The sequence below is a fragment of the Sapajus apella genome, unplaced genomic scaffold (genome assembly GCF_009761245.1).
Source record: "Sapajus apella isolate SASKATOON/1434 unplaced genomic scaffold, GSC_monkey_1.0 scaffold97, whole genome shotgun sequence".
NCBI classification, from domain to species: domain Eukaryota; kingdom Metazoa; phylum Chordata; class Mammalia; order Primates; family Cebidae; genus Sapajus; species Sapajus apella.
The window spans coordinates 3051112-3066663 of NW_022437037.1; the positions used below are offsets into that span (position 1 = coordinate 3051112).

The following is a 15552-nucleotide window of genomic DNA, read 5'->3' on the forward strand; positions in this document are numbered from 1 at the left end:
TGCCCTGTTCCACAGCCGGAAGAAGTTCGCATCTTAATAGTCTTCGGGGAAAACCGGATATGGAGAAGGAAATAAGGTCCGGCGCTGAGCCGGAGTGAGTGTGGTTGCGTTTCCTTTGGAGACGCTTTCTGTGGCGAAGTGAAATGGCGAGAGTCTTGGATCTGTGGTTGTAGGAGGTAGACAGTTCGCGTGGGCTTCCTTCGCCTACTTGGCCTACGTGCCTTCTGCCCGTGCAGCGGTGTTTCTTCTCAAAGGGCCGTAGGCAACGCCATCAGAACCGGTTTTTCAGTGGTTTTTGACCCCTCCGACGCTCCGTCGTCTGAGAGGCTCCTGGCGTTCTCTGTGTCCGCCCGTCCTCCGCGGACGCCCGCTGCCATGGCGATTGTGCTGTGCGCTGTCCTGCGCCCGTTCCGTTGGCTCCCCAGCCGCCCTAGGCCTGCGGCAGGCAAGTGGCGCCGGGTTCCAGGCGCAGGTGGAAGGAGCCTGGAAGCGCCCAGCTCCTCTGACCTCGGCCTTTTTCTTGCCCCGCAGAAATGCTGTTCCGAGCCAGGAGCGACGGCGTCGGCCTGCTGTATCCACATCACATCCCCACCTCCCCGCTGCAGAAAGTGCTGCTGGCCGCCGGTTCCGCTGCTATGGCGCTGTATAACCCCTATCGCCACGGTAAGGCCTCCGACGCCTTGTCCCCATGGGAGCGGCTGGGAGCCGTTTCCTGTGGTAATTGGAGCATAGTCTAGGTCGAGGAAACCTGGTTGCAGCTCCGAACCACTCGGAATGTTTATGAAAATGCAGATTCCTGGATCCCACCTAAACTCACTGCTGAATCTGCCGTGGAGGAGAAAGGAACGTGGAATCCGAAAGTCTGTATTTTTTAAATACTTGGGAGAATCTGTCATGCAGCCATGTTAAAAACAGCTAGACTAAATACATGATTCATAAGTACTGATCAGCTTATAACATCCTACTGGAAAGTCAACTTAATGAGGTCAGGGACCATGTCTGCCTCGTTCCACTGTATCTGCAGCCCTCTGGATAGTGCCTGGCACATAGTAAATGCTCAATAAATGTTTGCTGGTTGTGTAACTAGAACATCCTAGGGTTCTACAGTGTTTTTCTCATCTCTCCCAGGGTTTTTGAGTTCTGGGAAATACCGTTATTCCTACTAATAAAAACAATAGGCTGGCCGGGCGCGGTGGCTCAAGCCTGTAATCCCAGCACTTTGGGAGGCCGAGGAGGGTGGATCACGAGGTCAAGAGATCGAGACCATCCTGGTCAACACGGTGAAACCCTGTCTCTACTAAAACTACAAAAAATTAGCTGGGCATGGTGGCGCGTGCCTGTAATCCCAGCTACTCAGGAGGCTGAGGCAGGAGAACTGCCTGAACCCAGGAGGCGGAGGTTGCGGTGAGCCGAGATCGCGCCATTGCACTCCAGCCTGGGTAACAAGAGCGAAACTCCGTCTCAAAAAAAAAATAATAATAATTTAAAAATAAATAAATAAAAAATAAAAACAATAGGCTAGGCACAGTGGCTCACGCATATAATCCCAATACTTTGGAGGGGCCAAAGCGGGCAGATGGCTTGAGCTAAGGAGTTTGAGACCAGCCTGGGCAACATGGCGAATCCCCATATCTACAAAAAAAATACAAAAATTAATTGGGCCTGGTTGCATGCGGCTGTATTCCCAGTTACTTGGGAGGCTGAGGTGGGAGGATCATTTGAGCGGGGGAGTTCGAGACTTCAGTGAGCTGTGATTGCACCATTGCACTCCAGCCTTGGCAACAGAGTGAGACCGTCTTAAACAAAAAACACTATTTATCCATGTCCCCAGTGGTTTTTTGGGGTTTTTTTTGTTGTGTTTTGAAACAGAATGTCTCTATGGCCTACGCTGGAGTGCAGTGGCGCGATCTCGGCTGTCTGCAACCACCACCTCCCAGGTTCAAGCGATTTTTGTGCCTCAGCTTCCGGAGTAACTGGGATTACAGGCCTGTGCCACCTGGACTAATTGTTGTATTTTTAGTAGAGACCGGATTTCGCCATGTTGTCCAGGCTGGTCTCAAACTCCTGACCTCAGGTGATCCACCCACCTGGCCTCCCAAAGTGTTGGGATTACAGGCATGAGCCACCACGCCCAGCGAAGGCCAGCAAATTTTTTAATTTTTTTGTAGAGATGGGGTCTTGCCATGTTGCCCAGGCTGGTCTGGAACTCTTGGCCTCTAGCGATCCTCCTGACTCGGGTCCTCCTCCCCGCCCCCCAGCCCGTTAGAATTACAGGCGTCAGCCACTACAGCTTGTCCACCAAGTGTTATGTATGCATGATTTTCATGGTTTCTCACAAGAACCATCTAAGAAAGTTGTTGTCTGCACTTCACAAATTAGGACACCAAGGCTGAAAAATGTGAAGCAGGCTAGGCATGGTGGCTCACAACTGTAATCCCAATAATTTGAGAATCCAAGGTGGGAGGATCACTTGAGGCCAAAGTTCAAGACCAGCCTGGGCAACATAGCAAGACCTCATCTCTACAGAAAATTTAAAAAACTAGCTGCACACCTGTAGTCCCAGCAGTGAGCTGTGATCACACCACTTCACTCCAGCCTGGGCAACAGAGCAAGACCCTGTCTCAAAAAACAAAACAAAACAGAAATGTGAAGCAGCTTGCCTAGATAGTGAACACACCTGGGCTATAGCCCAGCACTCTCTTAGATGCCTAAGCCTCTACCAATCAATGGAGACGTGATATTGTATTGTGAAAAGTGACTTATAAAATGTTTAGAACATTGTGACAAGCGGAGCTGTCCCACCCCAGTAGATAAAGAATAAGAACTATAGATGTGTATACTGAGCCCTTGTTATGTGCTGGGTAATTTGCTAAGTGTTTTATATAAATCCTTACAACAAAGAGCTAGATATTATCTCTAATTTATCCTGTAGGAAACAAAGGCTCAGACCAGGTCAGGTAACTTAACCTAAGATGACATCCCCCATTTGTGCCCATTTCTGTCCTTTCAGACATGGTTGCAGTTCTAGGGGAGACCACGGGACACCGAACCCTGAAGGTCCTCAGGGACCAGATGAGGAGGGATCCAGAGGGTGCCCAGATCCTGCAGTAGGTCCCAGCTCTGCCTGGGGGTCTGGGGGCAGTCTCTAGGTATTCTGACCTTTCTAGAATCACATTGTGTTTGTTCTGTTCCTCTAGGGCGCTCTTGATACCCTGGCCACATATAGTTGCACAGGCTGGGCACTGCCCAATTCCAGGGGTGTCATTCACATACACGTGTATACACTATGATGACCTGTGAGTTGGGCAGTATGATGGCATTGGCCCAATTTCAGCCACAGGGCTCTGTGCCTTCACTAAGTTCCCATAATGTGCTGGCTTTACCCCTCCCTTGCAGTGCCTTTTGCAAGTACTCTGGTCACATTCGAGGACTGTCTTCCTGCCTAGATTGTGCCCCTGCCCTTGTCCTTGGTTTGGGGTAGTATGCCAAGTCCCTGACACTGACCTGGCCAGCTGTAAGTGCTCCATTAAGATTTGTGGTGGCCACATTGCTCCTCTGTGGGTTCACCTGCCTCCCAGCTCACTGCAATTGGATCTTTCACCTACCTTTGCCAACCCTCTCCCAATACGCAAGTCTTGCCTTTCAGGGAGCGTCCCCGGATTTCGACATCCACCCTCGACCTGGGCAAGCTCCAGAGCCTGCCGGAAGGTTCCCTGGGCCGCGAGTATCTCCGTTTCCTGGATGTGAACGTGAGTTTTCAGCTTCTGTGTACCTGGCAGTCACTAGACAGGACAGGGGAATAGCATAGGCCTGACACCCTGAGGAAAGAGGAGCCCTGAGCTGCCACCATGGTCGAGAGTGCTTTTCAGGGTTATGCCAAGGCTTTGTCATTTTCTATGGGACAGGCAAATGGGTAGGAACATGCCTTCAAATGATAATACTGGCCAGTGTCCATTAACCTCCCACTGCATGCTTGATGCCAGCCGCATCTGTGTTCTTGCTGAATCCCCCCACAACCCTGTCAAGTATGTTCTATTATTTTTTTTTAATACATATATTTTTATTTCATTTTTCTCCTTTTTCCACTTCTGTCTCTTCTAAGAAAAAGAAAGTATGTTCTATTATTATCCTCTTTTAGTACATAAGGAAACAGAGGCTCAGAGCAGTGAAGCAACTTGCTAATTTCACATAGCTGGTATTAATGGAGGCAGTAATCAACCCCAAGTCATGCTCTTAACTGCTGTACCATGCTCCCTTGTCCCACGGACATTGCTTTCTCTGTGATATGGCAGGTTTGACACTCTCTAGCCCCAGGCAAAGGAGGACAAGGAGAGGGGGGAAGGGGATGTCCCGACTATTGGTGAACTCATTCACTTACTGAGCCTCTGCCTTGTGCCATCCTTTTTGTTTTTTGTTTTGAGACAGAGCCTCGCTCTGTCACCCAGGCTGGAGTACAGTGGGGAGGTCATGGCTCACTGCAGCTCAGCTTCCCAGGTTCAGGCAATCCTCCTGCCTCATCCTCTCATGTACCTGGGATTACAGGTGCACAACATAACGCCTGGCTAATTTTTGTATTTTTAGTAGAGATGGGGTTTTACCATATTGGCCAGGCCGGTCTTGAACCCCTGACCTCAAGTGATCTGCCTGCCTCAGCCTTCCAAAGTACTGGGATTACAGGCTTGAGTCACCGTGCCCTGCCCATCCATTTTTTGTGTGTACTGGGAATATAATGGTGAACTGGATAGCCAAGTTTCCCACCCTAATGTCTATTCTAGTTGGAGAGGTAGACAATAAAATAGTTTAAAAGATTTTTCAGGGTGGGCACAATGGTTCACACCTATAATCTCAGCATTTTGGGAGGCCCAGGTGGGCAGATCACCTGAGGTCAGGAGTTTGAGATCAGCCTGGCCAACATGGTGGAACCCTGTCTCTACTAAAAATACGAAAGTTAGCCAGGTATGGTGGTGTGCGCCTGTAATCGCAGCTACTTGGGAGGCTGAGGAGAATTGCTTGAACCTGGGAGGCAGAGACTGCAGTGAGCCGAGATCACACTACTGCACTCCAGCCTGGGGGACAGAGTGAGACTCTGTCTCAAACAAAACAAAAAAATTCATATAAAAATACAGGTAAGGCCAGGCACGATTGCTCAACACCTATAATCCCAGCACTTTGGGAGGCCGAGGCAGGTGGATCACAAGGTTAGGAGTTCCAGACCAGCCTGGCCCATATGGTGAAACCTCGTCTCTACTAAAAATATAAAAATTAGCCAGACATGGTGGCATGTGCCTATAGTCCCAGCTACTTGGGAGGTGAGGCAGAAGAATCACTCGAACCCAAGAGTCAGAAGTTGCAGTGAGCTGAGATCGCACTACTGCATTCCAGCCTGGGCAACAGTGTGAGACTCCGTCTCTAAATAAATAAATAAAATAAAATACAGATAAAATATTTTAAGTAATTAGAATATTCTGGCACTAGGCCAGGCATGGTGGCTCACGTGTGTAATCCTAATACTTTGGGAGGCTGAGGAGGGAGATCACTTGAGCCCACGAATTCGAGGCCAGCCTGGGCAACATGGTGAAACCCTGTTTCTGCAAAAAACACAAAAATTAACCAGGCATGGTGATGTGTACCCATAGTCCCAGCCACCTGAGAGGGAGTGGGGAGGATGAGTTGAGCCCAGGAGGGTGAGGGCCGTGAGCTGTGATCACGCCACTACACTCCAGCCTGGGCAGCAGAGCAAGACCCTGTCTCAAAAAAAAAAAGTACACCAGCGCTATTGTCAGCAGTTGGGATACAGTGGACAAAACCAGCAAAAAGCCTGCCTTTGTGGAACTTACATTCTAGCAGCTATGCAGAGAAGTTAGTGTGATGGAAGACAGTGTTTCTGATGGGATGGTCAGGGCCGGCTCCTCTGAGGAGACTTGGAAGGTGAGGAGGAGCCAAACCTGTGGAGAGCTGGGGAAGAACATTCTGAGTAGAGGGACCAGCAAGGGCAGAGACCCCACGTATTTAGGAAAAGGAAGGTCGACCAGTGTGGCCACAGAGGAGTGAAGTGGGGAGAGACAGTGAGTGGGCTGGGAAGTCAGTCAGGGCTGGGGCCTGTGGGCCACCAGTAGGAGGAGTCTATATTTTGTAATAGGACCAGTAGGAAGCTTGTGGAAAGTCTGGAGCAGGACAGTAACGTTGATCTGTAAAGGACCTTAGGATCCAGTTGGCCCATCTTCCCTGTCCCTGTGCCATCTTCCCTCCCTCCTCCAACACACATACATCCCATCAAGGTCCCCTGTCAAATGGCTGTCCAGAGCCAGCCGGGCTGGAGGAGGTGAGGGGTCTCCAAAGTTTCCCCAGAACAGTTTCTCAACCTTGGCAGTGTCAGTGTTTGGGCTGGGTCACTCTTTGTTGTGGGGGTGGTCCTGAGCATGGTAGGATGTTTCCTGGCCTCCCTGGCTGCTACTCACTGGGTGCCAGGAGCACCCCTGCCAAGTTGTGACAACAACAGATGTCTCCAGAGATTACAGATGTCCGCTGGTGGGCAGTGGAGAACCACTGCTCTAGATGGTTATTGTCCCTGAGACGACGTTCTGTTCCTCAGTCTCCTGCACAGCCACCTTGACAGGCGATCACTTGCCCTATTTTATACCATCTCTCAGATTTCACCAGGATGCAAATTTCATCAGTGGGAAACTAACTCACCAGAGTGACCTGCCTCAAGTGCGCCACACAGGGAGAGACAGTCTTCTGAATTTCCCCCGGTGTTTAGCCCTGCTGCTGTGGAGGGGAAGGCGTAGCAGGGATGGGACTGCCAGGGCACCATGCTCAGCCACAGCCCCACTTGTGGTAAGCACTCTGGCGATTGTGACACAAGGAGAGCAAGGAAATCAGCAGCTCATGGAATGGGAAGGAGTACCTTTGTCCCCACCTAGATTTAGATAAAGGCTCAAGGTGAGGCCACCCTCCCCTCCCTGAGGCTTACTTTAGTGGAGGTGTGGTCATCTTGCAACATCAAGATTACAGACAGGGGCTTGAGAATTAGGAGGAGGCTGAGTTAGAATCCTGCCTCTCTTCCCAGCTTTACAACCTTGGACAAATCCTTCAACCTTGCTAAGTCTCAGATTCCTCATCAGAAGTAAGAGGACCTCACATATATCTTCCAGGGCACTTATTAGCCTTGGTAATGGATGTTAAGGCCACTAGCTTTAGAATGTAACAGAATTTGTTTCAAATCCTGACTGAGCCACTTTACTAGCTGTGTGATCTTGGGCAAATTACTTTATCCCTCTGAACCTTGTTTTCCTTATCTTTTTTTTGTCTCCTCTGTCACCCCAGCTGGAGGGCATAATTTGAGCTCACTGCAACCTCCCCCTCCTGTCGATCTTCCTGCCTCAGCCCTCCGAGTAGCTGGGACTACAGGGGCACACCACCACCCCTGGCTAATTTTTATATTTTTAGCATAGGCAGGGTATCACCATATTGGCCAGGCTGGTCTCAAACTCCTGACCTTAAGTTATCCGCTGGCCTTGGCCTCCCAAAGTGCTGGGATTACAGGCCTGAGTCACCATGCCCAGCCCTTGTTTTCCTTATCTATATCTGCGGTAATAACAGTATTTACCTCTGAGATTGCAAGGATGCATAAAGGACACCTACCCTGCCGCTGCCGGCACATGGTGGATACTCTATGTCATCTTCAGCTTCACACAACAAGTAGAACTGCAGAGGAAATTAGGTCCTAGGACCTTGTAAGGCCACAGACACAGATTGGGCATGGCATTAAGCCAACAACCCCAAAGCCAGAAAGACATCAGATCTCAGCTTATGGACACTCTGAGGGCATTCTTTGGGAAAAGGAAGACCAGGCTGTGTCCACTCTGTGTGAGTGCTGCTGAGTACTCAGAAGTAAGAGGAGGAGACTTGGCATTCCTACCTGAGGTCAGAAAAGTCCCGGGGCTGGCCTTTTAGTCATATGTTCAAGAGATGTTCATTCATCCAGGCCTGGGATCAGGCTACTGGAGGTAAAAGAATAAGCAAAACAGAGCCAGCCTTGCCCTTGTGTAGCAGACAGACTGTTTCAATACCATCCATAAAAATATAACGTGAGAATGTAGGTAATTTAAAATTTTCTGCCAGCCACTTTAATAGCAAAAAGAAACAGGTGGAGCTGGGTGCAGTGTCTCACACCTGTAATCCCAGCACTTTGGGAGGCTGAGGCTGGTGGATCACCTGAGGTCGGGAGTTCGAGACCAGCCTGGCCAACATGATGAAACCCCATCTCTACTAAAAATACATAAATTAGCCTGGCATGGTGGTGGGAGCCTGTAATCCCAGCTACTTCGGAGGCTGAGACGAGAATTGCTTGAACCCGCGAGGTGGAGATTGCAGTGAGCCGTGTTTGTGCCATTGCACTCCAACCTGGGCAACGAGAGAGTGAAACTCCATCCACCCCCCAAAAAAAGGTAGAATTAATTTTTTTTCTTTTCTTTTGAGACGGAGTCTTGCTCTGTCTCTCAGGCTGGACTGCAAAGGTGCCATCTCAGCTCATTGCAGCCTCTGCCTCCCAGGTTCAAGCAATTCTCTGATCTCAGCCTTCCAAGTAACTGGGATTACAGGCTCCCACCACAATGCCAGGCTCATTTTTGTATTTTTAGTAGAGATGGGGTTTCATCATGTTGGCCAGGCTGGTCTTGAACTCCTCAGTTGATCTGCCTGCCTCAGCCTCCCAAAGTGCTGAGATTATAGGTGTGAGCCACTGCACCTGGCCAGAATTAATTTTAAATATGCATCTTGTTTAGCCCAATATATCCAAACTATTATTTCAACAAGTAATCAATATTTTCAAATTATTGAGATTTTTACATTCTTTTTTTCATACTAAGTATTTGAAGTCTCGTGTATTTTATGTGTTTAGCACATCTTTGTTTTTGTGGGTTTTTTTTTTTTTTTTTTTTTTTTTTTTTTTTTTTTTTTTGAGACGGAGTTTCACTCATGTTACCCAGGCTGGAGTGCAATGGCGCGATCTCGGCTCACCGCAACCTCCGCCTTCTGGGTTCAGGCAGTTCTCCTGCCTCAGCCTCCTGAGTAGCTGCGATTACAGGCACACACCACCATGCCCAGCTAATGTTTTGTATTTTTAGTAGAGACGGGGTTTCATTTCACCATGTTGACCAGGATGGTCTCGATCTCTTGACCTCGTGATCCACCCGCCTCGGCCTCCCAAAGTGCTGGGATTAGAGGCTTGAGCCACCGTGCCTGGCCCTAAGCACATCTTAATTGGATCTTGCCACCTTTCTCAATGGCCATATGTGGCAAGCGGCTGCCATACTGGACAGTGCAGGTCTAGGAGACATTAATTATCACATGCATTAAACATCAACGTACAATTAAGTGCCACAAAGAGGTGCATGATTCTTCAAGAGACCATAACATGAACCCGAGTGGTCTATAGGGATGGCTTCTGGGTGGGGCAGGGGACGGGGGACACTTAACCAGGTCATGAAGGATAAATAGGAATTATCACAGTGAAGATGGGGATAGTGGGAGAGAGCAGCACCCCAAGCTGGGAGCAGCTTGTGCTAGGACCAGGGTCTTTGGGGCTTCATTTTCTTTTTTTTTTTTTTTTTTTTTTTTTTTTTTGAGACAGAGTTTCACTCATGTTACCCAGGCTGGAGTGCAATGGCGCGATCTCGGCTCACCGCAACCTCCGCCTCCTGGGTTCAGGCAATTCTCCTGCCTCAACCTCCTGAGTAGCTGGGACTACAGGCACGCACCACCATGCCCAGCTAATTTTTTGTATTTTTGGTAGAGACGGGGTTTCACTATGTTGACCAGGATGGTCTCGATCTCTTGACCTCGTGATCCACCCGCCTCGGCCTCCCAAAGTGCTGGGATTACAGGCTTGAGCCACCGTGCCCGGCCTGGGGCTTCATTTTCTATTTTTGTTTTTAGAGACAATGTCTTACTGAGTGCAGCAGTATAGTCATAGCTCCCTGTAACCTTAAACTCTGGGGCTCAAGCAATCCTCCTGTCTCAGCCTCCTGAGTAGCTGAGACTGCAGGCATATACCACCACACCTGGCTAATTTTTGTGTTTTTTTTTTCTTTTTCTTTTTTTTTTTTTTCTGAGATGGAGTTTCATGTTACCCAGGCTGGAGTGCAATGGCATGATCTCGGCTCACCGCAACCTCCGCCTCCTGGGTTCAGGCAATTCTCCTGCCTCAGCCTCCCGAGTAGCTGGGATTACAGGCACGCACCACCATGCCCAGCTAATTTTCTGTATTTTTAATAGAGACGGGGTTTCACCATGTTGACCAGGATGGTCTCGATCTCTTGACCTCGTGATCCACCCGCCTCAGCCTCCCAAAGTGCTGGGATTACAGGCTTGAGCCACCGCGCCCGGCCCTGTATTTTTCTTTTTCTTTTTTTTTTTTGGAGACAGAGTCTCTCATTCTGTCACCCAGGCTGGAGTGCAGTAGTGAGATATCGGCTCACTATAACCTCCACCTCCTGGGTTCAAGTGATTCTCCTGTTTCAGCTTCCCAAGTAGCTGGGATTACAGGTGTGCATCACCACGCCTGGTTAATTTTTGTATTTTTTAGTAAAGATGGAGTTTCTCGGCCAGGCACAGTGGCTCATTCATGCCTGTAATCCCAGCACTTTGGGAGGCCGAGGTAGGCGGATCACAAGGTCAAGAGATCAAGACCATCCTGGCCAAAATGGTGAAACCCCGTCTCTACTAAAAATACAAAAATTAGCTGGGCATGGTGGCACGCGCCTGTAGTCCCAGCTACTTGGGAGGCTGAGGCAGGAGAATTGCTTGAACCTGGGAGGTGGAGGTTGCAGTGAGCCAAATTTGCGCCACTGCACTCCAGCCTGGCACCTGGCTACAGAGTAAGACTCTATCTTATAAACAAACAAACAAATAAATAAATAAATAAGAAGGAGTTTCTCCCTGTTAACCAGGCTGGTCTTGAACTCCTGACCTCAGGTGATCTGCCTGCCTCAGCCTCCCAAAGTGTTGGGATTATAGGCATGAGCCACTGTGCCCAGCCTAATTTTTGTATTTTTTATAGAGACAGGGTCTTGCTCCTTTGCCGAAGCTGGTCTTGAACTCCTGGCCTCAAGTGATCCTCCTGCCTTGGCCTCCCAAAGTGGTGGGATTACAGGCGTGAGCCTGTAAATTTTAATTTTTAACTATAGTAAATTTTAAAAGCACAAAATAAAATTTACCATCTTAATCTTTTTCTTTTTTTTTTTTTTTTTTCTTTGAGACAGTCTCACTCTGTCACCAGGCTGGAGTGCAGTGGCATGATCTTGGCTCACTGCAACCTTCGTCTCCTGGGTTCAAGTGATTCTCCTGCCTCAGTCTCCCTAGTAGCTGGGAGTACAGGTGTGCGCCACCACGCCTGGCTAATTTTTGTATTTTTTAGTAGAAACGGGGTTTTACCATATTGGACAGGCTGGTCTCCATTTTCTGACCTCATGATCTGTCCCCCTTGGCCTACCAAAGGCCTGGGATTACAAGTGTGAGCCACCATGCCTGGCCCTACCATCTTAATCTTTTAAAAGTGTACAGTTTAGTAGTGTTAAGTATGTTTACATTGTTATGCAGAACTGAACTTTTTCATCTTCCAAAACTGAAACTCTGATACCTATTCAGTAACTGCTCATTCCCCCCCACTCCTTACTAAGAGCTTCTGTACCATAGATTCTTTTTTTTTTTTTTTTTTTTTTTTTTCTGAGACGGAGTTTCACTCTTGTTACCCAGGCTGGAGTGCAATGGCGCGATCTCGGCTCACCGCAACCTCCGCCTCCTGGGTTCAGGCAGTTCTCCTGCCTCAGCCTCCTGAGTAGGTGGGATTACAGGCACGCACCACCATGCCCAGCTAATGTTTTGTATTTTTAGTAGAGACGGGGTTTCACCATGTTGACCAGGATGGTCTCGATCTGTTGACCTCGTGATTCACCCGCCTCGGCCTCCCAAAGTGCTGGGATTACAGGCTTGAGCCACCGCGCCCGGCCCTGTACCATAGATTCTAATAGGCCACAGACATTACATGTGAGTTGGGGCAAGCCAAGGAGTGGAGATTGCCAGTCCCAGCATATTCTGTGCCCAAGGCCTCCATAGTTGGCAGATATGGACAGAAACTAATCTTTTATTTATTTATTTTGAAATGGAGTCTCACTCTGTCATCAAGGCTGCAGTGCAGTGGCGCAATCTCGGCTCACTGCAACTTCCGCCTCCCTCGTTCAAGCAATTCTCCTGTCTCACCCTCCCAAGTAGCTGGGATTACAGGTGCCTGCCACCACGCCCAGCTAACGTTTGTATTTTTAGTAGAGACGGGGTTTCACCATATTGGTCAGACTGATCTCAAACTCCTGACATCAGGTGATCCACCTGCCTCAGCCTCCCAAAGTGCTGGGATTACAGGCATGAGCCACGGCGCCTGACCAGTCCCCAGGGTTTTCTAGTAGGGTATGAGTTTGGTGAGAGTTGTGACAGTGCCAGAGAGAGTCTGGCAAATCGGGTCCTATAAACCATCAGGAAGGGTTCTAAGGGAGGCTCGTGATTGTCAGAGGGTCTCCCCAGACACCCGAGCACCCACCCGCTTCGTGGATGATGAGGAGCTTGCGTATGTGATTCAGCGGTACCGGGAGGTGCACGACATGCTCCACACCCTGCTGGGGATGCCCACCAACATCCTGGGTGAGTACCACCAACCCCAACGGCCTGTCTCCCTGGGGTGGCTTCAGGGCCAGGGTAGGGCTTGCCTATCTCCACCACCCCCTGCATCACCTGGCTTGTGCCTCATTTTCTGCTTTACCTGAACATCTTGGTAGCACCTTCACCACACATCCCCCTTCTCCCTCCCACTGCCTCTCAGGGCTCCTGCACTGATGTAGCAGCAGCCCATCCTCAAGGCTCCTGGTCTGTTTCTGGGCTTTAGCTGCTTTCCTGCTCTGAAACCTCAGCAGCTCCCTAAGACCTACAGGAACCATCCTGGAGTGTTTAGCCTGGCTTATGGGGCCATAGGATCCTCTGCGCCCTGACCCCCGGCTTCTTCTCCATCTCTTATTCCCTTCTGTTCACTCTTGGGCCCTCTCCCGTACCCTAAGCTGAGTGCCCCAGGTTCCAGCACAGGCCAGGACTGGGCACAGCTGACCCTGGTGGAGATCAGAGAGGAACAGTTGCCTCTCTTTGCCCTGCTGTGAGCACCACTGGCCTTTCCTTCAGATAGCCTGTTCACCTCCCAACCCATCCCTCACCCCCAGGGGAGATCGTGGTGAAATGGTTTGAAGCTGTCCAGACTGGCCTGCCCATGTGCATCCTGGGTGCACTCTTTGGACCAATCCAACTCAGTGCTCAGTAAGTTTTCAAGTGGCGGCTGGGTCAGGGTTGGGGGGTTGGAGTTGGCAGAACTCAGAGGGACCAGGACTCCTAGAAGTAGGAAGAGCACACAGGCCCCTGCACAGCCCTTTCCAGTTCTCCGGAAAGTAAGGGTAGAAGGAATGGAGCAGAGATGTGAAACTGGCTTGGGGCAGGGGTCTTCAAGGGAGCAAATAAAGCCTGTACGTTTCACAGGACTCTGGGGTCTCTTGGGCCAGGCCTAAGTACAGGGTCAGAATAAGGGTCAGTGAGAAGGGAGGTTGGTGTTAGATTCTGGAGTGAGGGGGCTGTGATTTAAATCTGAGCTTCGACATGTTCAAGATGCATGGCTTTAGGCTTGGGATTCCACCTCACTGAGCTCTGTTGCCTCATCTGAAAAGCAGGAATAGTAACTACATCCTTCCAAGGTCTTCATGAGGATGAACTGAGAAAATGCACATCAAGTGCTGAACAATCGAGTGCCTGGCCCCCAGGGACCTTATGTTTTCTTTTTCTTCTGCTGTCCCATAGGAGCCTGCAAGTGTTGATCTCAGAGTTGATTCCATGGGCCATTCAGAATGGGCGCAGAGCCCCATGTCTCCTGAACCTGTACTATGAGCGGCGATGGGAGCAGCCCCTGAGGGCTTTGCGGGAGGAGCTGGGCATTACTGCACCACCCATACAGGTCCAGGGCTTGGCCTGAGCTCCTGAGCCAGTGGGGCCTGGCCTGCCTCCTCCACCCACTGCTTCCCTTGGGGGCAGAGGGCTTTGTTCCTCCCCTTTGGACACTGACCCTTGGACTACATTTATCATAATTTGTCATAGCCACTGCTGAGTGGCCTTGAGGACCAACCCCCAGGGAGCAAGCAGTACAGTGGGACTCCTAGGGGAACCAACAGCTGCCCAAAGAGAACCATGCGTGAACAGCCATAAGTCGTCTGGGCTCATGCTGGGATGCTGCAGATCTACGGTCCTGTTCCAGACTCCTCCCAGCTAGCCAGGTTTGCTGGGTGTCCTCACAGGAGTGAGGGCTACACCCACTTCCAAAAGTCTGAGAAGAGGGAAGCAGAGTGGGAGGCAAGTGTTTGTGAATAAAGGCTCTCATTAGGTCAAGTGTCTGCTTGTCCTCCCTTCCCCGAGGGATGCCCGTGACTTTGGCACTCTTGGGGCCTTCCAAGCACTGAGGGCAGAAGTTCCTCTCCAGCCTGGGCTTTAGCTGCTTGTCCCCTCTCCTCTGGCCAAAGTTGGGTGGACGTGAATTCAAATTGCCAGCTCCTCCCTGTTTTCTAGCAGAGGACTTAGGGCAAGTCACTTCCCCACTCTGGGTCCCCGTTTCATAATCAGGAAAAGTGGAATCATAAGGCATCCACCCCCTAGGACCGGGGGTTTTCTGAGGGGGCATTCAGAAGAAGGACTTCACCCAAGGAACAGGGGGTGGGGTTTTTTGGTTGTTTTTTTTTTTTTTTTTTTTTTTTTTTGAGACAAGGTTTTGCCCCATCATGTAGGTTGGAGTTCGTGGCACAGTCATGGCTCACTGCACCCACAACTTCCTGGGCCCAAGCAGTCCTCATCTCAGCCTCCCCGGCAGCTGAGGCTACAGGTATATACCACCACACCCAACTCATTTTTTTTAATTTCTATTTTTTTATTTATTTTTGAGACAGGGTCTTACTCTTTGGCTCAGGCTTAAGTGTAGGGGCATGATCTCAGCTCACTGCAACCTCTGCCTCCCAGGTACAAGCAATTCTCCCACCTCAGCCTCCCCAGGAGCTGGGACTATAGGCACATGCCATCATGCCCAGCTATTTTTTGTATTTTTTGGTAGAGATGAGGTTTCACCATGTTGCCCAGGCTGGTCTCTAACTCCTGATTACAGGTGTGAGCCACTGTGCCTGGCTGCTCAACTAATTTTAATTTTTTGTAGATATGAGGTCTGTCTGTGTTGTACAGGCTCCTTGAACTCCTGGGCTCAAGTGATCCTCCCGCCCTTGCCTTCCAGATAATCCAGATGTGAACCACTGCACCCCGCCAATCAGGAGCTGTTTTATTCTTGTGTTCACAAGCACAAAAGGCTGCAGTTCATTTTGGAGTGGCAAACAGGCATTTTCCTTGGGGAAGAGCCAAGGAACAAGGACTGGCTGGATGAAAGGTGTTAGAAGAGTGGGTGGCCCTGTCTTGGGATTTAGAACCAGGCCA

The 15552-nt window shown here is 49.9% G+C and overlaps 1 protein-coding gene across 2 annotated transcripts; it reads left to right on the forward strand.

Moving 5' to 3' along the window:
• The first annotated feature begins 6 nt into the window (after positions 1 to 6).
• Positions 7 to 14469, forward strand: COQ4 (coenzyme Q4). 2 transcript variants are annotated; one of them, XM_032257431.1, is made up of 7 exons: positions 7 to 94; positions 532 to 663; positions 3011 to 3107; positions 3647 to 3749; positions 12567 to 12696; positions 13263 to 13356; positions 13888 to 14469. In XM_032257431.1, exons 2-7 carry the CDS (start codon positions 534 to 536, stop codon positions 14057 to 14059), a joined length of 726 nt encoding a protein of 241 aa, XP_032113322.1. In that variant the 5' UTR covers positions 7 to 94; positions 532 to 533; the 3' UTR covers positions 14060 to 14469. The 2 variants fall into 2 exon arrangements, with proteins under 2 accessions (XP_032113322.1, XP_032113321.1); XM_032257430.1 differs by having other exon boundaries at positions 37 to 445.
• Positions 14470 to 15552: the final 1083 nt, after the last annotated feature.